Source organism: Giraffa tippelskirchi, chromosome 7 (genome assembly GCF_054371585.1).
Source record: "Giraffa tippelskirchi isolate mGirTip1 chromosome 7, T2T-mGirTip1v1.2.pri, whole genome shotgun sequence".
In the NCBI taxonomy this organism is placed as follows: domain Eukaryota; kingdom Metazoa; phylum Chordata; class Mammalia; order Artiodactyla; family Giraffidae; genus Giraffa; species Giraffa tippelskirchi.
The window spans coordinates 3,038,382-3,062,624 of NC_137281.1; the positions used below are offsets into that span (position 1 = coordinate 3,038,382).

Genomic DNA, 24,243 nt, shown 5'->3' on the forward strand with positions numbered 1-24,243 from the left:
CGTGCGTGTTCCGTAGGTGGAGAGGCCGCCCCGCCCCTCGTCTAGCCCCCGAGCCTGGAACCACCAGGGCGCCCACGGATATTTATCCTGGTCCCGAGGATTTTCTGCCTTCTAGTCTAGCCACCCTGGCATCCAGCCCGCTTCTCTCTATCTCAGACTCCGCGGCTGCCCACAGAACCGGGCGTCAGGATACCGGGTTCTAGGACCCAGAAGACCCTCTCTGGAAGCCAGGGTATGGAGATATCCAGACAGAAGACTAAGCCTGAAATTCACCAGCAAATCACTTTCACTCCACCCTCTAAGTTCCCCTAGGGCCAGGCCCAGAAGGCAAGCCTCCATGCTCCTAGCTCAGGGCCCAGAGCCTACGCTGCCCACACCCTGGGCCTTCTCGGAGAGACTCAACTGTCCAAACCCATTTTTCAGGTGCCAACTGTGAATCCCTCTAGCTACCTTCCTGGGACATTTGCCTCAGTAACTATACATCAGGAACCCACCCCAATATTATTTCCAGACCCAGAAATCCACTGTGGGGACGAGTGTCTCTGGGGAAAATAGTGATTTAATAAGTTATGGGAATAAAACAAAAAAATACGTACAGGCGGCAGGGTAAGGGGAAACCTCAGATTCTTGAAGACTGATTTGGTTTCTGGAGTAAAAGGTGGGCAGGTCCCTGCCCGCCCTTGTTCCTCAGGTGGCCAGAATTCTGGAGCCTCATTACTTCCTTTCTTCTTCAGGATTCAGCTTGTTTCGTTGAGACCCAACCTCCTCCTCCTCCCTCAAACAAACAAAAAAACCAAGACAATCCTGGACCCCATCCCTCTCCTTCAAGGAACTGGAAATCCAGGGTCTGGGCTTCCCCCGTCTCCGGGAAGTAGGAGTCTAGGCTGCCATCCGCTCTCTTCCTTCAGGGCCCGGGAGTCTGGGACCCCAGTCCTCCGCTGTCCCAGGGCCCCAGGCATCTGGGCTGGAGCAGGGGTGCAGAGTCTGCGTCTAGAAGGGCGGGGGTCTCAGCCCTCCCAGAGCTTAGGCCTCTGTAGCAGCTATATTCTCCATCAGCAAGTTCTCATAGGTGGCCCGCCTCTCAGCCCGCATTGCGGCTGACTGCTGCAGAAACCGAAGGATGCACTGGTGCAGGAACACGTACTGGGCCTGGGGACAGAGCAGGGCGGGGCAGGGGGCGCCCTCCTGAGCCTCGGGCCACTCTCCCCGCCCGCCCACCCATCCTGGCCCGGGGATCCCCCTCACCTCGGTCTGCACCATCAGTGGGCGGCTCTCCCGCATCTTCTTCACGTAGCCAAAGGGCCCCACGAGACCCTCGAGCTCCAGCTGCCGCAGCAGCACATCCAGGGCAATGAGGGTGCCCGTTCGGCCCACACCAGCGCTAGGCAGGGACAAGGAGGCGTCAGGCCCCGGGGCGCCGGGAGCCTCTGCTGACTGGAGGACTCTGTCTCTGGAGCACCCAGGGGTCAGGGTGCTTAGCGGGGCTATTCTGGAGGCTACGGTGTAAGTGGGGGTTGCTTAAGTAGGAAGTATAACTAATGACTGCGCACAGTTCTATCTGCGAGGCCCCGGGCAGGGTGCCTTCTGTCCTCTGTGCACTTCTGCCACCCCTCAGAAGTAGGAACTGTCAGCTGAGCATGTCCATTATACAGAGGTGGCAATGTGGCTGAGTGAGGTGTAGTCCATTGTCCCGGGACACTCAGCTAGTAAGTGACGAGCTGGGGTTCATACAGAGAAGATGAGCTCCCAAGCGAGTCATTTTTCTTTAAACATAAAATGAACCATTTTTATTTTTTATCAAATTATTATTATTATTATTATTTTTGCCAAGCCGTGAGACTTGTGGGGTCTTGGCTCCCCCACTAGGGAATGAACCCAGGCTCTTGGCAGTGAAAGCACCGTGTCCTAACCACTGCACCACCAGGGAACTTTCCCAAGGAGGTGTTTTAAGCGTTTCTTAAGACCTCTGGCCGTTTCGCCCTCTTGTTCTTCACCCGCTCCTCCCCACCCAGGCCTCCTCCTTTACTTCTTTTCCCTTCTTTCCCATCCTTTCATCTTCATCCTCATTCTCAACCTGCACCACCACCCCTTCACCTCCTGCCTTCACCTCCTCCACAAATCCCCTAAGGACCCGAGGGGCCAGATTCTGAGGCGCAGGGCGGGGGTCCGGCCCCTCCTCACCTGCAGTGCACGATCGGAGGACCGCCCCCCACCGTCTGGTCCAGCCACTGCCGGAGCATCCTCCAGAAGGCCAGCAAGGGGTCTGGGGAGTGAGGCACGCCGTGGTCTGGCCAGGTCACGTAGTGAAACTGACGCACGGGCAAAGTCTTCTGCTGTTGCACCTAGAGGCAGGGGTTGAGGGGAGCTCAGTCCGGGGCCGGTTTCTGATGGGTGGGGCATTGCTGGGGCACACGGAGGTCCTTGGTGGGAGCAGACTTCCCGGGGAGCTCTGGGGAGGGGCCACACGGGGGAGGAACTGGGGGGGGCGGGGCTTACATGGCGGAGCTTCAGGATTCGGACTGTCCAGTTCTCCTTCACCTCCTCACCTACCAGGGTCACCTGCAGGTGCCCGTGCGTGCAGGGCTGGGCGTCCAGAGGCCAGTAATGCTCACACTTCACCTGGGGGGAGACTGGGGTGGGTCAGGGTACAGGAGGCTGCGGAGAACCTCCCCCGGGGCACCCCCACGGGTGGCTCTGCCCGGGGAACCGAGTGGAGAGCCACCCTAGCCAGGAAGATTCCTCCTTCCTCCGGTCTTCGAGACCAGCTTCACCCCACAGGAGGACCAGTGTGTGGACTGGGGGAGGCGGGAGGGGTGGGGTCGTGGCGGGAACCCCCGAGGTTGGGTCGGGGTCCACCCCGGGCCCCGTGTCTGGGGCAGGATCACAGGCTGGAGCCTGGAGGGCGGCGCCCCCCGCCCCGGGGCCCGGGGCTCCCCTCACCCGGCCGGACTCCACGCAGTTGGTCAGCATGACCAGGGTGTGGCTCTGCTGTTCCCACACCAGGCGCCAGAAATCACCCACGGTCTGCGGCAGGGGGCCCTGGGCCGCAATGAACTCCCGGGGGCTCCAGAGACCCTGGTGGAGGGAGGCAGGCGGTTCAAGTCCCCCCTGGCCCCGGCCCTTAACTTCCGAGGCTCCCGAGTCCAGGCTGATCCCAGGCTTACGGGGATGAAGCTGGCGTTGATGTACTCGGAGCCCGGCTGTCCGAGCAGGGGCCGCAGGGGCACTCGGGCCCAGTCGTCTGAGGGGAGATGCAGGTGTTAGCGACGCGGAGGGAGCGGGGGAGGCGGGGGCGGGCGGACACAGGGGGCTGGGAGAGGAGCTGGCCGTGGGGCTCCCCGCTCACGGGGGCAGGAGCTTTGTCTCTCGAGGGGACCAAGGGACGAGGGTGTTGACGACGTCGTGGGCGAGAACGGCGGAGGCTCAAGACTCACAGGGCAACACGTTCCTGTAGCGGTTCTTGGCGCTGTTCTCCGGGGCTGAGGCCACCGTCTGGGACTGGCCGTGGTCCTCCAGGGCCAGTTGCTGGGGGCGGAGGAAGGGGAGGGTGCACGGGCGCTGGATTTCCTCGGCCCGCCCCCACCCGGGGCCAGCCCCGTGGCACCACCCCCCTCACCCCTTGCACCCGGAGTTCTGCAGCACCCACAGAAGTAGGACGTGTGTGGGTACCGTCCTGGGGGGGGCGGGATCTGAGACTACTGGGAGGAAGGGGGCCCGGGTGGGGGCAGGCGGGAGAGGAGGGGTCGTTGCTTTAGGAGGGACCCGGCTACCCAACACCAGTGTAAGAGTCAGAAAGGTGGACAACCGTTCCTGGGGATTTCTGTGTGAGCCACCCAGGTGGGCATGCCTGCTTCTGCTCAGCCCCGCAGGGGCAGGAGGGCCTGGTGGGCGCGCGGGGCCCAGTTCACCCCACCTGGTACTCCCCGGCGAAGCCATAGTTGCTGTCCCTCTCGTTTCTCCAGACGTGCTCGGCAAAGTCTTCTGCCAGGATGTCCCCTGGGAACCTGTGGGGGGAGAGGGGTGAGTCGTTGAACCGCCTTTAACCTCATGTTCTTGGGATAAAAGGAAAGGATTTTGCTTTTCTTTTTTTTCTTTTTACCTTCCCAGGACTTACTTATCTTATAATTGGAAGTTTGGACCTTTTATCCTCCTTCACCCAGGTCACCCTCTGTCTCTGGCACCCACCAATGTGTTTTCTGTATCTATGAGTCTGAGGTTTAATTAAAAGAGAAAAATTTTGTTTTGACCATGCCACAAAGCTTGCAGGGTCTTAGTTCCCCGACTATGAGCTGAACCCAAGTCTCTGGCAGTAAAAGCACTGAGTCCTAATCCCTGGACTGCCAGGGAATTCCCTCCACCATTTTTAAGATTCCACATGTAAGTGATATCATACAGTATTTGTCCTTCTCTGACTAATCTCACTTAGCATAATGCCCTAAAGGTCCATCCATGGTGTCACAAATGGCATCATTTCATTCCTTTTTTATGGCTCAGTAATATTCCATCGTCTATGTATGTTACATATTCTTTGTTCATTCATCCACTGATGGACATCTAGGTTGTTACCATATCTTGGTTATGGCGGATACTGCTGCTATGAACATGGGAGGTGCAGACATCTTTTCAAATTAGGGATTTTGTTCCTCATTCATCAAATCCATCCACAGGTATACACCGAAAAGAATTGAAAGCAATGTCTCAGATATTTGTACACCCATGTTCATAGCTGCATTATTCACAGTAGCTAAAAAGTGAAAGCAAACTAAATGTCCATTGATAGATGAATGGATCAAGAAGATGTGGTCTGTCTATACAGTGGAATATTATTCCTCTTAAGAAGGAAGGAAATTCTGACCCATAAGACAACATGGATGAACATGAGGGCCTGATGCTGGGTGAAATGAGCCGGTCACAAGAGGACAAATACGATTCCACCTATATGAGGCAGCTAGTCATCAAACTCATGCAACCAGAAAGTAGAAGGGGGTTTCAGGGGCTGGGGAGATAGGGGAAATGGGGAGTTAGTGTTTACTGCATAGAGAGTTTCATTTTTGCCAGGTGAAGACAGTTCTATAGGGAATTCCCCCGGCAGTCCAGTGGTTAGGACTCCAGGCTTTCACTGCCGAGAGCGCCAGTTTGATCCCCGACTGGGGAACTGAGATCCCACAAGTCATGCAACTTGGCCTAAATAAAAAAAGCCATGTTTCGTTTTTTTCTTTAATAGTTCTATGGATAGATGATGGTGCTGGTTGCACAACAATGTGAATGGACTTAATGCCACTGAACTGGACACCTAAAAACAGTTTGCAGTGGTGAATTATAGGTTATCTGTCTTTTTACCACTATCAAAATTTGTTTGTGTTTTGGCTATGCTGGGTCTTAGTTGTGACATGTGGTATCAAGTTCCCCGACCAGGGATCGAACCCAGGCCCCCTGAATTTGGAGCACGGAGTCTTAACCCCTGGGCCACCAGGGAAGTCCCTTGGGATTTGTTTTGACTCAAAAAGAGGGAGAGGTGTTCCTTCTGCCCTTTAGGGCCACTGCCCATCTCTAGGCCCTAATTCCCTGTGGCCCTCCATGGTTCTTCCCTCTTCCCGTTTGTGTATGAACATGCTACTGTCACTTTCATACTGAAAAAAGTAATCCTCTGGGGCTTCCCTGGTGGCTCAGTGGTAAAGAATCCGCCTGCCAATGCTGGGGACACAGGTTTGATCCCTGGTGCTATGCAACAAGAGAAGTCATCGCAATGAGAAGCCTGAGCTCTGCGACTGGAGAAAAGCCTGCAGGGCAACTAACACCCAGCACAGACAAAAAAAAAAAGCATCCTTCGACCTTGTGTGGCTCCAGCTCCAGGTCTTTTCCCTGCTCCCCTTGTACTGCAGTGCTATAAATACAGTTGGTCCAGACTCAGTTTTGAGTCCCTGGCTGGAGGCTCACCAGTTCAGTTCTCGTTTTGTTTTTTCTTGGTTTTTTTTTAAATGTAATTGGTTTTTGGTTTATTTTTACACTTTTCATTTTTATTTATTCATTTGGCCGAGCTGTGTGGCCTGCAGGAGATGCTCGACCAGGGACTGAACCTGGCCCTGGCAGTGAATTGGACGCCGGGGAGTTCCCCAGTTCTCCTTGATACGCTGATTAAATTGCACAGCCTCACCACCTCCCCTTTCAGGATCACACACTCTGGGCTGTCTGCTCAGATCTCCACCTGGAACAGGGAACAGCCCTCAGGGTCCACGGAGGTCATTCCAGTTGAAGCTGTTTGACTTGCATTGCCCACTTTTCCCCATAAAAACCAGGATACAGCCTCTTCCTCAGGTGTCCCCCCGCACCCCCCGCCTCCCAGCTGACCCTGGGTGTGTGTCTGCATGGCCCTGCCCGGTGTAATGTGTAACCCCTCGCTGGGATCTGTGAGTGTAGTAAACTGCCTCTGAACGGTGTCTGTCTCCGGATTCAGTGGCCTCATCACACCTAAACAACGAGATGGATGAAAACGCCCCTTTGCATTCAGTCTTCTCAGGCAGGCTGGTTTTCTCTGCTTCCTTGCCACCCTTCACCGTGGCCTGGAGTCTGCACTGCGACTCCAGGAGAACAAGGACTGTTTTCAAAGTCCCCTATCTTAATTGCCTCCTTATCTCCAGTTCCAAAGGCCACCTCTCGGGCCATCCTTCGAGTCAGTGCTCCACTGACGGCACTCGGCTTTTTTCCAGATCCACCCTCTTCTGAGCACCCTGTCCTGGTTGGCACCATCACTGGCCTCTGTGGCCGCTGCTGCTCCTCCTCCTCAGTGGGCCCCTCGCCCTGCATCCATCCTAAAACAGGGGCATTCGTGGGAGTCCATCCTCGAGTCCCCCTTTCTCACCGGACACATGATTCTCATGGGGTTTGACCACTTCTGTAGCTTCACCTTCGTCTGCGGTTTCTAAATCTCCAGTCCCTACTTCTCCCCGTCCTGAGCTTCAGACCTGTCTCCCACCAGCCTCCAGGAATCTCCACCTGTGAGTCCCCGAGGGTGGTCGCTGGGACATGCAAACATGCACAGTGAGGTTGAGGATGGCAAAGTGCTCGACATATAGGTGGGACCAGACTTGTAATCCAGTGGGTGCAGTGATTTGTCGCAGGTGCCATATAATGGACACAGGGTAGGGAGGGGAGAGGTCAGAGGGTGATGGGGGCGAGATGCTGGCCAGGACAGATTCTACAGTGAAGGAGAAACTGGGCACCATTGTCCCCCACACCTGTATTTACTCCTCCTCAGGCACCCACCTCTGGTGGCCATTCCCTCTTTCTTTTTGTGCCCACGAGTCCCATGGACAGCAAGGCGATCCAACCAATCCATCCTAAAGGAAATCAACCCTGAATATTCACTGGAAGGACTGATGCTGAAGCTCCAATACTTTGGCCACCTGATGTGAAGAACTGACTCATTGGAAAAGACCGTGATGCTGAGAAAGACTGAAGGCAGGAGGAGAAGAGGGTGGCAGAAGATGGGATGTTTGGATGGCATCATCAACTCGATGGACATGAGTTTGAGTAAACTCCTGGATATAGTGAAGGACAGGGGAGCCTGGCGTGCTACAGTCCACGGGGTGAGAGTCGGACTCCACTGAGCAACTGAACAACAACCTGACAGCTGGTCTCCCAACTTTCCTTAACTCCTTGCCCTGACTCTCCTCTGTTAATCCCTGGGGACCGTTCTAACATAGAGATTTAACGACGATTGACCCAGAGTGATGAAGACATTTGCACAAACGTTCTCCTGCACTGCAGGACTTTATCCAATGGCTTGTTCATCTTCGTCTTTACCCGCACATCCAGCAAGCATTTCAAACTCAAGTGTGTCCACCACTGAGCTCCTGACAGTTTTCCCCCAAATCTGCCCCCACCATAGACATTCCGCCTCAACTCATGGCAATTCCAGCCTTCCTGGGGTCCCTCTTGAGCCCTCTCTGAGTTCCACACCGATACATCCAATCTTTAACTAGATCTGCTGTTTAAACACTCACATGACATCTTTAATCTGATTCCCTCTAACCATTTCCTGCTCTGAGACTTAACGACGTCTGCATTATTAAACACATCTTGCTGCTTCCCTGCTTTTTGCCTTTGCTTCTTAACTATCATGGTTCTACTCAAAACCTTCCAAACACTCCGATCTCCTGATAAAACGCCAAGTCTTCACTCTCATCTGACCCCACCTGGTACCTCTCCAGCCTCGCTTCCTGCCTGCCTCCTTAACCCACACTCTGCTCAGCCTCAGAGACACGCCTCGTTCTCCCAGCACCCCAAGAGGGCGACTGCCTCGGGGCCTCCGCCTGGAATGCCTTTTCCCCAGGTGGGCACAGGGCGCCCCCCTCATTTGCTTCAGGTCTGTCCTCAAATGCCTTTCTCTTAGTCATCTGCTTAGTGAGGCTTCTCCTGGACACCCTGTGTAAAATACCCCCCTACTCTTCTTGGCCCCACCTCTTGCTTTATTTGTCTCCTTCAGCATCCGGTTCTGCTTTCTGTGTGCTCCTGTGTTGGCTTGTGGCTGTGCCTCGAGGCTTGAAGGATCTTAGGTCACCGACCAGGGGTCTAACCCGTGTGCCCTGCGGTGGAAGCCTGGAGTTCCAACCCCCGGACCAGCAGGGAAGTCCTTGTGCTAGAACGTAAGCTCCACGAGGGCAGGAATCTTTGTCCCGTCACTGTTTCCTGCAACAGTGCCTGACACTTAACAGGGGTTCGGTGGATGTGCTGTTGGACGTATGAACAGGGAGTCCCTGCCACAGGGGGTGGCGGGACCATCGAGGCGTGTGCGGGTGGATTCCCGAGTTCTGCCCTCTGACCTGTCCGGTGGCCAACTGGATCTGACCTGACAGCGCGTCTGTGGAGTGCTCCTCAGACCTGCTCACCTGATCTCCAGATCCCTGGGTGCTGCTTTCTTCTCGCTCTTCCTACGCCTGGGAAAAGGACAAGGGGAGGAAAGGCTCGGGGAATGAGGCTGGACCAGGGGTCCCCGTCTGTCCCCTGGGCCCCCCTCCAGGTGCCCTGTGAGCCCTGAGCGGAGTCTCACCTCCTCTTCAGGAAGAAGACCAGCAGGCCTACCAGGACAAGTAACAGGAGGACCCCGACCACGGCTCCAGCGACGACCCCTGGGGAAGGCGGGGTGGGAGTTGTTAGAGCCTGGGGCTGCGTTCCTGCCGTCCCGAGTCCCCGTCCTCTGTCCTCACCTGGACTGAGATCAGAGGCCCTCGGGGTAGACTCGAGGGCAGAGGAGGGAGAGGAGGACGCCCCCCCACTGCCCACCGACAGAACCTTGACCCACAGCCTCTTAGTTCCCGAGTTGCTGATCAAAAGTCATCAGTTTCTCGGGGGCTTCCCTGGTGGCTCCGTGGTAAGAATCCGCCTGCCAGTGCAGGGGACACAGGTTCGATCCCTGGTCTGGGAAGATTCCACAGGCCTCGCAGCAACTAAGCCCGTGCGCCACCACTACTGAGCCTGCGCTCCAGAGCCCGGGAGCTGCAACTCCTGAGCCCACATGCCCCAGAGCCTGTGCCCTGCACCAAGAGACGCCACCGTGGCGAGAAACCGGTGCACCCCAACTAGAGAGCAGCCCCCACCCCCACAGCTGGAGAAAAGCCCTTGCGGCAACCAAGACCCAGCACAGCCAAAGATAAGTAAACTAATTCATTTCTAAAAAGCAACAAAGCACTGATACACATTCGAACAGCGAATGAGCCTTAAAAACATTACACTAAGTGAGAGAAACCGGTCACAAGGGACCACATACGGTGTGACTGTATTTCTAGGAAAGATCCAGAAGAGGCAAATCTAGAGAGAAGGTGTAGATTAGAGATCGTCAACAGCTGGTTGGTGGAGGACTGGGAAGTCAGGGGGTGATGGCTGGGGACCAGGGAAGTTAGGAGGTGATGGTGGGGGGCCGGGGAAGTCGGGGGTGATGGTGGGGGGCCGGGGAAGTCGGGGGTGATGGTGGGGGGCCGGGGAAGTCGAGGGGGATGGTGGGGGCCCAGGGAAGTCAGGGGGTGACAGTGGGGGGATGGAGAAGTCGGGGGTGATGGTGGGGGGCCGGGGAAGTCAGGGGTGATGGTGGGGGACGGTGGGGGGCCGGGGAATTCGGGGGTGATGGTGGCGGGCCGGGGAAGTTGGGGGTGATGGTGGGGGGCGGTGGGGGGCCGGGGAATTCGGGGGTGATGGTGGGGGGCCGGGAGAGTTGGGGGTGATGGTGGGGGGTGGTGGGGGGCCGGGGAATTCGGGGGTGACGGTGGCGGGCCGGGGAAGTCGGGGGTGACGGTGGGGGGCCGGGGAATTCGGGGGTGACGGTGGAGGGCCGGGGAAGTCGGGGGTGACGGTGGGGGGCCGGGGAAGTCGGGGGTGACGGTGGGGGGCCGGGGAAGTCGGGGGTGACGGTGGGGGGCCGGGGAAGTCGGGGGTGACGGTGGGGGGGCCGGGGAAGTCAGGGGGTGACGGTGAGGGGATGGAGAAGTCAGGGGTGACGGTGGGGGGCCGGGGAAGTCGGGGGTGACGGTGGGGGGCCGGGGAAGTCGGGGGTGACGGTGGGGGGCCGGGGAAGTCGGGGGTGACGGTGGGGGGCCGGGGAAGTCGGGGGTGACGGTGGGGGGCCGGGGAAGTCGGGGGTGACGGTGGGGGGCCGGGGAAGTCGGGGGTGATGGTGGGGGATGGGGGAAGTCGGGGGTGATGGTGGGGGGCCGGGGAAGTCGGGGGTGATGGTGGGGGATGGGGGAAGTCGGGGGTGATGGTGGGGGGCCGGGGAAGTCGGGGGTGATGGTGGGGGGCTGGGGAAGTCAGGGTGATGGTGGGGGATGGGGGAAGTTGGGGGTGATGGTGGGGGATGGGGGAAGTCGGGGGTGATGGTGGGGGGCCGGGGAAGTTGGGGGTGATGGTGGGGGATGGGGGAAGTCGGGGGTGATGGTGGGGGGCCGGGGAAGTCAGGGGTGATGGTGGGGGGCTGGGGAAGTCAGGATGATGGTGGGGGATGGGGGAAGTTGGGGGTGATGGTGGGGGATGGGGGAAGTCGGGGGTGATGGTGGGGGGACCGGGGAAGTCAGGGGTGATGGTGGGGGACGGTGGGAGGCCAGGGAATTCGGGGGTGATGGTGGGGGGCTGGGGAAGTCAGGGGGTAACAGGCTTAAAGGAGACTCTTGAGAGTCCTGTGAACAGCAAGGAGAGCAAACCAGTCCATGCTAAAGGAAGTTCAACCCCAAGTATTCACTGGAAGCACTGATGCTGAAGCTGAGGCTCCAGTACTTTGGTCCCCTGACGCGAAGAGCCCACTCACTGGAAAAGACCCTGATGCTGGGAAAGACTGAGGGCAGGAGGAGAAGGGGGCGGCAGAGGATGAGATGGTTGGATGGCATCACTGGCTCAATGGACATGGGTTTGGGTGGACTCTGGGAGTTGGTGATGGACAGGGAGGCCTGGCGTGCTGCGGTTCATGGGGTCACAAAGAGTTGGACACGACTGAGCGACTGAACAGCAACAGTGCTTAAGGGGACAACTTTTCTTTTCTTTATGGAATGATGGAAACGTTCTAAAACGGATGGCAACGATGGCTGCAAATACTGCGAATATGCCCGCAGCCATTGGGTTGTACCCTTTCAGTGGGTGAACTGTTGTATGTTATAGGAACCACATCTCAACAGAGCTGTTTTAAAGAAAGCAGGAAACAAAATGCATCAAAGAGCACCCCCAGGCGGGCAGGCCTGCCTCAGAGCAGGGCCTGAAGGGGGCCTGGGGAGAAGGTCGCCAGTCGCCAGTCCCCTGTCCCCGGGGCTCCATTCACCTGCGCGCCCGCTCTCCGCGTGGCAGGCCACCGAGGCAGACGGGGCCCTCATTTCATCCCAGACTGTCGTGACGGTGGCTGAGCAGGACTGAGCCGGCCTGAGTACTGACACCTTCACGGCATCCCTGCAGGAGGAGCTGTTTTGGGGGCCCAGCTGCCCCTCGACCTCCAGTTCAAAGGCCTCGTAGCCTCCCTGGGGGCAGGACCAGGCCAGGATGACCTCGAGGCCCCCTGAGGTGATGACACAGGAGGTGATGCTGGCAGGATCTGGGGCTGTGTGCAGGAGGACGAGAGGAGTCAGGAGGCTCCATCCGAGGGGACTTCTGACTGCCCCGCTCCCCACCAGTCAGGCCAGTTCTCTGAGAACCAGCGCGTCCTTTCCTTCCCCCAAACCAGAATACCTCTTCACCCCTCATTCTCTGTTGTCCACACATGGATAGGCCACAGGTCTCTACAGACTACAACTCCCATGAGCCATTTGACCATACATGTCACTGGAACACATGACATCATGAGCCCATGGCCTGATGGGATTTGGAGTCCGCTCACCTTGCACTGCCCCCAGGCCCGACCTAAGCCCCCTACCAGGTTAAAGGGAGCCCCATCTCACCTGTGGACGCATTGAGGCTTTGTGTGCAACCGTGTACACCGTTGCTCTCAGCCCACACGTTGAAGTGGTACTGAGTCCCGGGCACCAGCGCCTCCACTGTATAGCGAGTCCCGCTGGTCCTGTCCGTCTGGCTGTCCTGGTGTCCTTGGGGATCTCGCTCCCTCTGGGGATGTCCTCCGCTGGCCCACTGGACCCAGTATACATAGAACTGGGGCCGTGGGTCTGCAGGGGCCTCCCACCGCAGGGTGATGGAGCTGTTGGTCTGATTTTGCTTCTGCAGGCCCGTAACCTCGCTGGGAGCTGAGAAGTGAGGATAGAGGCTGAAGGAGCTGGATCCCCAAGGACCCCTCCCCTCCGCCCCACACCCGTGGTGCCCCAGTCTCCTCTGCCTCAGAGCAAAGCGGAAGTACCCAGGCATGGGGAAGGGTCTACGTGCTAAGGAGTGTGGGCCACAGAAAAGTGGCCACGGGTGGAGGGACTGGGATGGCTCAGGCCCTCTGTCTGGGGTCTACAGCCCTGGGTCCCACCCATCGCCAGCCCCTACACAGTCTGTCACAAGCTGCCCAAGGGACAGAACCTTCTCACTTCCGGACATATCAACTTTCCAGGTGGAGCTGTTGACTCTGGTCTTTCTGGTGTGTGTGTGTGTCTCACGTGTGTGCTCAGTCGTGTCTGACTCTGTGACCCCATGGACTGTAGCCCACCAGGCTCCTCTGTCCATGGGATTTCTCAGGCAAGAATACTGGAGTGGGGTGCCATTTCCTTCTCCACGGGATCTTCCCGACCCAGGGATCGAACCCACGTCTCCTGTGTATCCTGCACTGGCAGGTGGATTCTTCACCACTAGCACCGCTGTAATTAACAAATTAACTAATCGTTGTGGTTGTGCTGGGTCTCCGTGGCTGCGAGCAGGCTTCCCCTATTTGCAGTGAGTGGGGTCTGGGTCTTCACCGTGGTGTGCAGGCTGCTGCCTGTGCTGGCTTCTCGTTGTGGGGCACGTAGTCTTTCTTCATCGCCTGCTCACTGTGGCCCAAAGGGACCCTAGGCGAGGGAGCGTGCCACACTCTCCTGTCAACTCTGCACCACCGTCTGTCACCTCCCATTAAAACAAAAAACAACAATATGAATGGCGGCTGCCTCTCACCCGTGCTGGCACCGAGAGACACGCAGGAGCTGCTGACTTCATCCTTCACTGCACACACAGAGAATTCGTACAAGGTCCCGGCTTCAAGTCCTTCCACTGTGACATTGGTATTTGTTGTGCTTTGAGACTCAGTTGCATTAGAGCCACCAGTCCACCGGACCCAGTAGCTCTCAGGTTCAGGGCCTTCAGGTGCCTCCCAGCTCAGGGTGATGGAGCTGTTGGTCTGAGTCTCCACAGTCAGGTTGCTGATGGGGTTGGGGGCTGAGAAGTTAGGATAAAGGACAGGGAGTGAGCAGGGGAGTAGGGGAGGGGACGGTCACTGGGCGTCTCTGACCCTCAGGGTGAGCTCCCAGGCATCCCCAACTACTGGCCCAGGACATGCAGGGCACGTGGCCTAGACTAGTGTCTCCCAAGCTTCAGCGTGCACACTGAGTGTGCATGGCTGTCCACGTCAGGGTGGTGGAGCTCATGGTCTGAGCCTCCAAACTCAAGTCTCTGACACTGTTGCGAACTAGGAGAAATAGGGTCAGAGGGTCAGCGTATCCACATTCCACAGTACCTAACCCCCCACCCCAGAGCTCAGGTAATGTGCTTCTGCCCCACACATCCCTGGTTGCTAAGGGAGATTCTCCCTAGTATTGCGGTCTGTAGTCTTTAGCTGAGAACCCTGACTGATCCCAACTCAGAGCCCCATGGATAGTCCTTCTTCATCGCCTGCTCATTGTGGCCCAAAGGGACCCTGGGTGAGGGAGTGTGCCACGCTCTCCTGTCAGCGATTCACCGCTGGTCTGTCACCTCCCATTAAAAAACACACAAACAACAATATGAATGGCGGCTGCCTCTCACCCGTGCTGGCACCGAGAGACACGCAGGAGCTGCTGACTTCATCCTTCACTGCACACACAGAGAATCTGTACAAGGTCCCGGCTTCAAGTCCTTCCACTGTGACACTGGTATTTGCTGTGCTTTGAGACCCAGTTGCATTAGCGCCACCAGTCCACCGGACCCAGTAGCTCTCAGGTTCAGGGCCTTCAGGTGCCTCCCAGCTCAGGGTGATGGAGCTGTTGGTCTGAGTCTCCACAGTCAGGTTGCTGATGGGGTTGGGGGCTGAGAAGTTAGGATAAAGGACAGGGAGTGAGCAGGGGAGTAGGGGAGGGGACGGTCTTGGGCGTCTCTGACCCTCAGGGTGAGCTCCCAGGCATCCCCAACTACTGGCCCAGGACATGCAGGGCACGTGGCCTAGACTAGTGTCTCCCAAGCTTCAGCGTGCACACTGAGTGTGCATGGCTGTCCACGTCAGGGTGGTGGAGCTCATGGTCTGAGCCTCCAAATTCAAGTCTCTGACACTGTTGGGAACTAGGAGAAAAAGGGTCAGAGGGTCAGTGTATCCACATTCCACAGTACCTAGCCCCCCACCCCAGAGCTCAGGTAATGTGCTTCTGCCCCACACATCCCTGGTTGCTAAGGGAGATTCTCCCTAGTATTGCGGTCTGTAGTCTTTAGCTGAGAACCCTGACTGATCCCAACTCAGAGCCCCATGGATAGTCCTTCTTCATCGCCTGCTCATTATGGCCCAAAGGGACCCTGGGCGAGGGAGTGTGCCACGCTCTCCTGTCAGCGATTCACTGCTGGTCTGTCACCTCCCATTAAGAAAAAACAAACAATAATATGAATGGCGGCTGCCTCTCACCCGTGCTGGCACCGAGAGACACGCAGGAGCTGCTGACTTCATCCTTCACTGCACACACAGAGAATCTGTACAAGGTCCCGGCTTCAAGTCCTTCCACTGTGACATTGGTATTTGTTGTGCTTTGAGACCCAGTTGCATTAGAGCCACCAGTCCACCGGACCCAGTAGCTCTCAGGTTCAGGGCCTTCAGGTGCCTCCCAGCTCAGGGTGATGGAGCTGTTGGTCTGAGTCTCCACAGTCAGGTTGCTGATGGGGTTGGGGGCTGAGAAGTTAGGATAAAGGACAGGGAGTGAGCAGGGGAGTAGGGGAGGGGACGGTCTTGGGCGTCTCTGACCCTCAGGGTGAGCTCCCTCCCAGGCATCCCCAACTACTGGCCCAGGACATGCAGGGCACGTGGCCTAGACTAGTGTCTCCCAAGCTTCAGCGTGCACACTGAGTGTGCATGGCTGTCCACGTCAGGGTGGTGGAGCTCATGGTCTGAGCCTCCAAACTCAAGTCTCTGACACTGTTGCGAACTAGGAGAAATAGGGTCAGAGGGTCAGCGTATCCACATTCCACAGTACCTAACCCCCCACCCCAGAGCTCAGGTAATGTGCTTCTGCCCCACACATCCCTGGTTGCTAAGGGAGATTCTCCCTAGTATTGCGGTCTGTAGTCTTTAGCTGAGAACCCTGACTGATCTCAGTTCAGAGCCCCATGGATAGTCCTTCTTCATCGCCTGCTCATTGTGGCCCAAAGGGACCCTGGGCGAGGGAGTGTGCCACGCTCTCCTGTCAGCGATTCACCGCTGGTCTGTCACCTCCCATTAAGAAAAAACAAACAATAATATGAATGGCGGCTGCCTCTCACCCGTGCTGGCATTGAGAGACACGCAGGAGCTGCTGACTTCATCCTTCACTGCACACACAGAGAATCTGTACAAGGTCCCGGCTTCAAGTCCTTCCACTGTGACACTGGTATTTGTTGTGTTTTGAGACCCATTTGCATTAGAGCCACCAGTCCACCGGACCCAGTAGTTCTGACGGTCGGAATCTCCAGGCGCCTCCCAGCTCAGGGTGATGGAGCTGTTGGTCTGAGTCTCCACAGTCAGGTTGCTGACGGGGCTGGAGGCTGAGAAGTTAGGAAGAAGGACCTGGGTGAGCAGGGGAGCAGGGGAGGGGACAGTTGCTGGGCGTGTCTGACCCTCAGGGTGAGCTCCCAGGCCTGCCTCAGTGACGGGCCCAGTAGATACATGCGGGCACACGGTCCGGATCAGCGCCTCCTGAGCCTCCGCATGCACACGCATCCCTGGGGATCTCGTTACAGTCGGGCTCTGACTCAGGGGCCCGGGGTGGGACGGAGGCTCTGAACACACAGCCAGCTCTCGGGGGCCGCTGCCGCTGCCCACAGACCACACTTGAGTGACAAGGATCTAGAGCGGCGCTTTCTGGTAGACTTTCTGCAGCGATGGTGGTCCAGGCCTCCACAGCCAGGGTCCCAGCAGGGGCTGGAGGCTGAGGACTGGGAAGGAGGGCCTGGTGCGAGCAGGGGAGTCGGTCAGTCCTGTCCCTTCTACCACCCGCAGCTCCTGCCCGTGTCCAGAAATGACCATTCCCGTGGGCACCTGCCATGGCCACTTTGTCCTCCATAGAGACACCCCACCCAACCCCGCCACAAAGCTCATAGGCGTTGAGGTGTGGTGGCTTTGTGTGGACTGTGAACTCAGGCAGGGGTCACTCACCAGCCGCCCTGGCCCCTGTCCAGCTGCACAGGCCCTGGAGACAGCCCAGAGGGGAGAATCAGACACGGGCTCACCTCGGTTCACCCCAGGTGAGACGGCCAGCCAATGGCCCTCCCTGAGTCCCCCTGGCCCCTGTGAGTCAGTGCTCTGGGAGGGCAGGAACATGGCACCACACCTCCTCCCCAAGGCTGGGCCCTGACAAAGGTCACCACAGGACCTTCCGTCTGCTCTGGGTGTGTGTGTGTGGGGGGGCGGGGTGGTGAGATAGGGGTGGGACTCCAGGGACCCATGAGATGGAGTTGGCTTTAAGCATAAGGTGCTGAGATAAACTGAATGGTTTCACTTCCTGAAAAATATGGCCTTGGAAGATTAAGGGCAGGGATCAACAGACTGGGAATGAAGGAAGAGACTGAGGCTGTGAACCAGGAAACTGTCACCCAATCTGAGGCAGGAGGCTGGGGTCTGGACCCCTGGGTCTGAGGGAGGAGGGGCAGGGTCTGAAGGAGGAGGGCCGGGGGTCTGGACCCCCGGGTCTGAGGGATGAGGTGTGGGGTCCGGACACCCGGGTCTGAGGGAGGAGGGGCCGGCGGTCCGGACCCCCGGGTCTGAGGGAGGAGGGGCTGGGCCTGAATCCCTTCTCTTTGTAAAATACCTGAGTCTTGCCAATAACCAACGTTTACTTCCGCAGCAGACACAGCAGGCTTACACAGACCAGGTGTGAGCCTCCCTAGGAACCTCCCCCAAGCCAGAAGCCTGTTTCCTTTTCCAGGGACCTGTCAGCCCCGCCCCCCCGAGGGACCAGAGTTCTGGGACCCCAGCATCCTTCCCCCTCGGACCCTGGGGTCTGGGGGCACTCACCAGCAGCAGCAGGCTCCCCCAGGCCCTGAGGCCCCCGCCGGCCCCGGTCATATCTCCCGACACTGCCGAGGGACCCAGGTGTCCCAGCCCCGGGACCTTCCACCTGCTGGACTTTAAACGCAAGAATTTCCCTTTCCCAGTCCGAAGTGAGGCCACAGGTCAGGGCAGGAAGGGAGGAGGAGGAAGTGGAGCCTTGTAGCCTGAGGCCCGCCCCGCCCCACAGCCTCGGTCCTCACCTCTGGACACTGGGCTCCTCCTGGCCTCGAGGTATCCCCTCCAGCCCTCACCGCGCCTCACTTTCTGCCCCGAGGTTAAGGCACCGCTCCCCGCGGCTGGGTGAAGGCATGGCGCAGGTCTGAGGTGTGCAGGGCGGGATGGCGGCGAGGGGGCCGCTCCGGGAGGGAAAGATGCCCACCCCTCAAGTGGACGGTTAAGTGCCAGGCCGGCGTCTCATCGCCTGTCCTGCCTTTGGGCTCTGCCTTCCCTGCCCCTGCGAGCTCCGACTGCCCTCAGACCGTCCCTATTTGCAGACCCATGTGCCACCGTTCTACCTGGGCCCCTGAGCATGTGGCTTCAGTTCGAAGTGGCTCAGATTCCAAACCGACAGAAATGGGCACAATCCCTTGCAAATATGTTGTAGGCGTAGGAGTTTGCATCAAGTCTTGGAACAGCGTCCAGCCCTTTGAAGCCATTCGATAAAACTGCAGCCACACTTACTGTGGGTTCGTCCCTAGACCGCCGGTGTCCAGAAGGGGTTTTCAGGGTTATTTTCGTTGCCTTACTGATGATCTGCACACACAAGCTGCTGTGATCTCATTTATGGTCTGGAAGTGAAGAGAGCTGGTGAGGAAGGCTCCCTGGGCAGGGCACGGAAGCCCGGGGCTCCTTCCCCACTTACTGCCCTGCGCTGCTCTCCCTTCTGTTCTGGAGTGACGTCCTAAAAGAAACCAGTGATGCAGAAAGCACGTTTCTCTGCATTCTGTGACCTGCTCTAGCAAATTAATCCAACCCGAGGAGGGGGTTTTGGGAACTTCTGACTTATAGCCAGTTGGTCAGGAGCACAGGCAACAACCAGGGCTTGTGACTGGCATCTGAAGTGCGGGTGGGGGGCACGGGGGGTCAGTTTTGTAGGGCTGAGTCCTCAAACCTGTGGGATAGTGTCAGAACTGAGCTGACTTGCAGGACGCCCAGCTGGTGTCGGGAGATTTTGCTTCGTGGGTGTGAGGAGCAAGCCCTATGCTGGGATTGTGTGCAGTCGTGATTGTTTCATCATGAAACACTGAAGGATAAACAAGGTCCTACCTGGAGAATCCCATGGGCAGAGGAGCCTGGCAGGCTCGTCCATGGGGTTGCAAAGAGTTGGATACAACTGAAGCGACTTAGTAGAGAACAGCACATATTCATATATATATATATACACACATAAAAACTGAATCACTTTGCTGTACAGTAGAAATTAATAGGTTGTAAAGCAACTATTCTTCAGTTTAGAAAAAGAAAAAAACCCGAAAACCCATATCACTGGAAATACCAACATTTAAAGACGAATTATGGGGAATTCCCAGGCAGTCCTGTGGTTAGGACTCTGTGCTCTCACTACCAAGGCCCAGGGTTCAATCTCTGCTCAAGGAACTAAGATCCTGCAAGCTAGTGGTTGGGTTTCCCTAGTGGCTCAGCAATAAAGAATCCATCTACCAATGCAGGAGACGTGAGTTCGACCCCTGAGTCAGGAAGATCCCCTGCAGAAGGAAATGGCAACCCACTTCAGTACTCTTGCCTGGAGAATCCCATGGACAGAGGAGTCTGGCGGGCTACAGTTCTTGTGGTCACAGAGAGTCAGACACGACTGAGTGACTAAAAACAAGCTAGTGGCTGCCATGGGCTGGAGGGGATGGGTGATTAGTTTAAGGCATGGGCTCTCTTTTTGGGGTGCTAAAAATGCTCTAAGATTGCTAGCTGAAAACTCTTGTGAATACACGAAAAACTACAGCTACAGTTTTGAGTGAGCTTTGGGTGGTAGATGAAGAAAGTGAAAGTGTTAGTCACTCAGTCGTGTCCGACTCTTTTGCGACCCCATGGACTGTAGCCCACCCTCCAGGCTCCTCTGTCCATGGGATTCTCCAGGCAAGAGTACTGGAGGGGGTCGCCATTTCCTTCTCCAGGGGATCTTCCTGACCCAGGGATCAAACCCAGGTCTCCAGCACTGGAGGCAGATTCTTTAGAGTCTGAGCCACCAGGGAAGCCTGAGAGTATCCCAATAAAGCTGCCATCATAACATTTTCTTTCAGAAATTGGATATGAATGCCTTCAAACAGATCATGGTCACAGCAGAGTGACCACAGACAACAATGCTGTATTATAAATTACAAGGCTGCTAAGAGACTAGATCTTAATCGGTCCCACCACAATAAACAGTAGTTATGTAATGACTCAAGAGGTGTTAGCTAACACTCCCGGGGTGCTCATACTGTGACATATCGATGTATCAAATCAACGCTAGTGTGCCTTAAAGGTACACAGTTATACGTCACCCATATCTCAGTTTCAAAAAACAGAACATGGGATTCAGACAGATGGAGGCTGGAAATATTGCTCCTTAGCACTTCTCCCTGGGTGGGAGTTTGTTCTGGGGGCCCTTTAGGAGGGGAGAGGGTGCTCACTTTATTTGCCCTGCAGTTACTCTGTCATGAGCTTCCCACTCTCAATGGCTGACAGTGATGGGCAGCGTAGGAGGTGGTCCATGACCACCAAGTGGGTGTGCAGCTGAAGGAAGGCACCTCGGCCAATGTGCCATCTGAGATTGTGAAGAGCAGGCACCTGCCCCAGTCAGAACACCTGCCTCGTCTGGCCTGAGGCGGTTCTCTATGGTGAGTGGGGGATCCTGGCCTGTAGGTGGGGCAGGGACTAAAAACAAAGGGTGGGTTCTGGGGGGGGGTCCTTAAAAGCACATCTTGGATTTGGCAGTCTCCTGCCATGAGAGTCCCTAAAAGCACAACACGGGTGTAGAAGTCCCTGTCCCCTCTCTGCTATGAGTCCCTATGATTAAAGCATATCATATAGCTGTAGAAGTCTCCTCTCTGCTATAAGAGTCCCTAAAAGCACATCATGGTTGTAGAAGTCCCCTCTCTGCCATAAGAGTCCCTAAAGGCACACCATGGCTGCAGAAACAGCAGGGTTTGGAGAGCCGTTCTGTTTTCTGTCCTCACGTGCAGGACCTGAGGCTCAAAGGGCAGAGGGCTGCCAAGGTCACAGCCAAGACGAGGGCCACACCTGGGTTCTTTCTTCTTCAGTACTCTGTTCCCACAGTGTTGTTACCTACCCCCTCCTCCAAGCCCCCTCTAAGTTTCCTCATCTCCTCAACCTTCTCCTTCCTGATGCTGGGTGTGACTGCAGTCAGCTGAACTGTGCTCCCCACAGAGATGTGCCCAAGCCCGGGTCTTTATGGATGTGATGTTGCTTAGGAACAGGGTCTTTGGAAGTGTCATCAAGTTAAGGATCTCAGGATGAGATCGCCCTGAACTTAGGGTGGGCCCTAAATCCAACTACTGGTGTCCTCAGGAGAGGACAGCCTCGTGGAGGGAGAATACCGCACAAAGCATGGCTGGGCTGTCAGGAGCTGGGAGGGGTAGGAAGGACTTTCCCCCAAGCATGCCCTGGAGGGAAGGCACCCCTCCTGACACCATGGATTTGGACTTGGGGCCTCTAGAACTGTGAGGTTTAACTTCCGTTAAGTCACCCAGCTTATGGTAATTTCTGACAGCAGCCATAGGAAACTAACCCATCAGCCAGCCTCCTATTGACCTCAGCTCGGTAACGTCCTCATCTGGACGACAGACACAATGAATCCCTGCTGCCATCAGAGGGCCCTGGGGAGGGGGGTTACTCCACGCCCCTCCAAGTCCTGGGCACGAGGACTGGGCCACGGGCAGCCTGCCGTGGGCACAGTTAACATCACTGCGTTGTACACACAAATACGTGTTTCCAAGGGAGGGCTTGCAGCAGGTGTTCAAAGCACAACTCTGCGAATGCACCGTCACCGAATCATGGGCTACAAAGTGGTTAAAATGGTAAATTCTGTGTGTGTGTGGGGGGGGGAAATGACTCATTTGCTGTTATTGTGATCACCCCTCCCCAAATGAATGGTGATGTAGCCATTTCAAAGCCCACTTTACTCTAGGCAACAGAAAAATAGATCAGGACCACCGGGAAGGGGCCAGGACACGCGGAGAGCATTTGGAGTCAGAGAAGTAGGCCAGGGGCTGGGGGGCACCCAGCGTGGGTCTGGCTGAGGGCCTGGAAATCAGAACGCAGGGAAGGCACTGGGAACTCGGCGGTGGACTCGGAACTCTAAGAACGGTTGAGTCTCCAGATGAACCGGCACTGGCAGACAGGAGTCTGGGGGCCTGGATCTCACCCCCAAGGCTGTTTCTCTGGCCTCACAGGTCTGGGTGGCGGAGGGGGTGTGTGTGCAGGTCCTTGCAGGAGGAGAGAGGGAGGACGTCTGCCCACGGCAGCCCCGAGTCAGTGGGACTTGAGCCTGGGGTTCTGGAAGGCCGACAGGGTGATGAGCATCTGGGCGGGGTAGTAGGTGGTCATGACCAGCAGGTGGCCGTGGGGCACACGGTGGGCGAAGGTGTTCCAGGCCAGCACGGTGTCGGAAAGCATGAACAGCAGGGCACCCCAGCGGGCACTCCCGCCCTGGGCCAGGGCCCGCCACAGCATGGCGACGAGGACTATGGAATAAGCCAGCAGGGGCTGGACCAGGTGGGGCGGGAGGTGAGGAAGCAGGAGCCCCAAGTACAGGACCGAAACCAGGAGGTTTGGCAGCAGGAGGCCAGGCTTCAGGGGCGTGAGGCCAAAGGCCCGGAGGTAGAGCAGGTGGGCCAGGCCGAAGGCAGCCATGCCTGCAGGAGACACCGGGGTGGGGGGGGTGGCGCCTGGTAAAGCCTGCTGCTCCCCGGCTTCACCCTGCTGCCCTTGGGGCCTGAGGGAGAGGGCGGACCCCCGGCGCCAGCTCCCACCCTGGCCTTACCGCCCCGTCTACCAGGGTGGCCTCCTCGCCGTCCCTTCTTCTGGCTGTTGGTTCCCAAACTGCCTAACGCACGTACTGCGTTCCATGCGGCTCTGCTCCGAACCACCCGCAGACGGGACACCACAGCTTGCGTGGGCCCTGGTGGCTGCACGCACCCCGGCTCCTGCACTTGCCAGCCCTCTGCCTGCAGGGGCTCCTGGCTGGTACCTGCATCCCGTTTCAGGCGTTACCTTCCCGGTGAGGCTGGCCTCTGCCAGCGTGCTCAAGACAGTGAGCCCTGCGCACTCACGCGGCCTCGGGGAACGCCGCCCGCGACCACGTGGAAGGCACTCAGCAGGGACCAGGGTCTGAGTGCGTCTCCTCATGGCCGTGGGCTCCCCACGGCGTTCTGTTGGGGAGTCTCTCCCCGCCTCCGTATCCCACCCTCCACCTGCTGGGGGGCATCCAAAAGGGACAAGGCAATACATCCCATCACCCACTCTCACCGTGGAGGAAGGCCTCAGGCCAGATGAGGCAGGCGTCACCCACGGCCGAGCACAGCAGGGCCCCCTGCAGGAGGGAGCGGTAGCCCCCGCCAGGGTGCGCGGTCCCCAGGAACCCTGCCAGGTAGAGGACAGGCAGGCTCTTGAGCAGGGCACTGACCCAGGACGGCTGGTCCGCAGAGTTCTGGACGAGCAGGTAGACAGCACAGGCGAAGAAGAACGGGAGCAGCCCCAGGCCCACGCGCGGCTGTGGATGCTTTGGAGGTAAGGGGGCTTCTGAGTGGCAGCAACACAGCCCAGCCCCCAGCCCCCGGGACCAGCCCCCCTCTAGAGCCCTCCGGGCCCCTGGGGGTCAGGCCCACCCCTGCCCGGGACCCCAGCCATGTTGTCCAGAGAGGGGAGCAGCCGCACAGCTACCAGGACGTCCAGGCTCACAGAACCTGCCCCCACCCTCCAGATTCTTCTGGGTCACTTGGGTTCCCAGGAGCCCAGGCCAGGTCCCCCACTAGGCGGCTCTCACTTGAGCTGAGAAGCGAGGTTTCTGGGGCAGCCCCTCCTTCCGGGCGTCCATGTCGGCCTGCGGCCCCCCACAGTGGGCTGCACGTGGGCACCGCCGGCTTTGAGGGTGGTGGGGATGGCGTGTGGTTACACGTTAACTCAGGAGCGTCCTGTGGACTCTGGGACTGATAAGAGGCTCAGGGAAATGCTGCCCCGCCCTGGGACAGTCCTGCCTGGCACCACTGATACTGCGTCGGTGGAACCCCAGGGTCTCTCACTCTCCAAGGCCCCTGCCTCCGGCTTCCTCCTTGCCTAGGGAGCCTGGCCGCTACGCCCTCCCGCCTCAGAGGGAAGAGGATGCAGAACTCCAAGGGCCTCTCTTCCATGAGCAAGGGGAGAAGGGGAGAAGGGCG

The 24,243-nt window shown here is 57.7% G+C and overlaps 2 protein-coding genes across 3 annotated transcripts; both read right to left on the minus strand.

The window, feature by feature from the left end:
- Window positions 1-541: 541 nt before the first annotated feature.
- PTPRH (protein tyrosine phosphatase receptor type H) lies at window positions 542-22,953 on the minus strand. Of its 2 annotated transcripts, XM_081505507.1 has the most exons (20): window positions 22,927-22,953; window positions 18,055-18,642; window positions 17,819-17,929; window positions 16,961-16,994; window positions 16,090-16,350; window positions 15,242-15,502; window positions 14,398-14,658; window positions 13,552-13,812; window positions 12,408-12,707; window positions 11,798-12,070; window positions 9,050-9,128; window positions 8,889-8,936; window positions 3,914-4,004; window positions 3,435-3,525; window positions 3,165-3,241; window positions 2,941-3,075; window positions 2,497-2,619; window positions 2,182-2,342; window positions 1,246-1,381; window positions 542-1,149 (listed from the first exon to the last, which is right to left on the minus strand). In XM_081505507.1, exons 3-20 carry the CDS (start codon window positions 17,867-17,869, stop codon window positions 1,024-1,026), a joined length of 2,769 nt encoding a protein of 922 aa, XP_081361633.1. In that variant the 5' UTR covers window positions 17,870-17,929; window positions 18,055-18,642; window positions 22,927-22,953; the 3' UTR covers window positions 542-1,023. The 2 variants fall into 2 exon arrangements, with proteins under 2 accessions (XP_081361633.1, XP_081361634.1); XM_081505508.1 differs by lacking the exon at window positions 22,927-22,953 and having other exon boundaries at window positions 17,819-18,645.
- Window positions 21,969-23,977, minus strand: TMEM86B (transmembrane protein 86B). Its single transcript, XM_081505524.1, has 3 exons — window positions 23,853-23,977; window positions 23,336-23,588; window positions 21,969-22,722 (listed from the first exon to the last, which is right to left on the minus strand). Exons 1-3 carry the CDS (start codon window positions 23,901-23,903, stop codon window positions 22,340-22,342), a joined length of 687 nt encoding a protein of 228 aa, XP_081361650.1. The 5' UTR covers window positions 23,904-23,977; the 3' UTR covers window positions 21,969-22,339.
- Window positions 23,978-24,243: the final 266 nt, after the last annotated feature.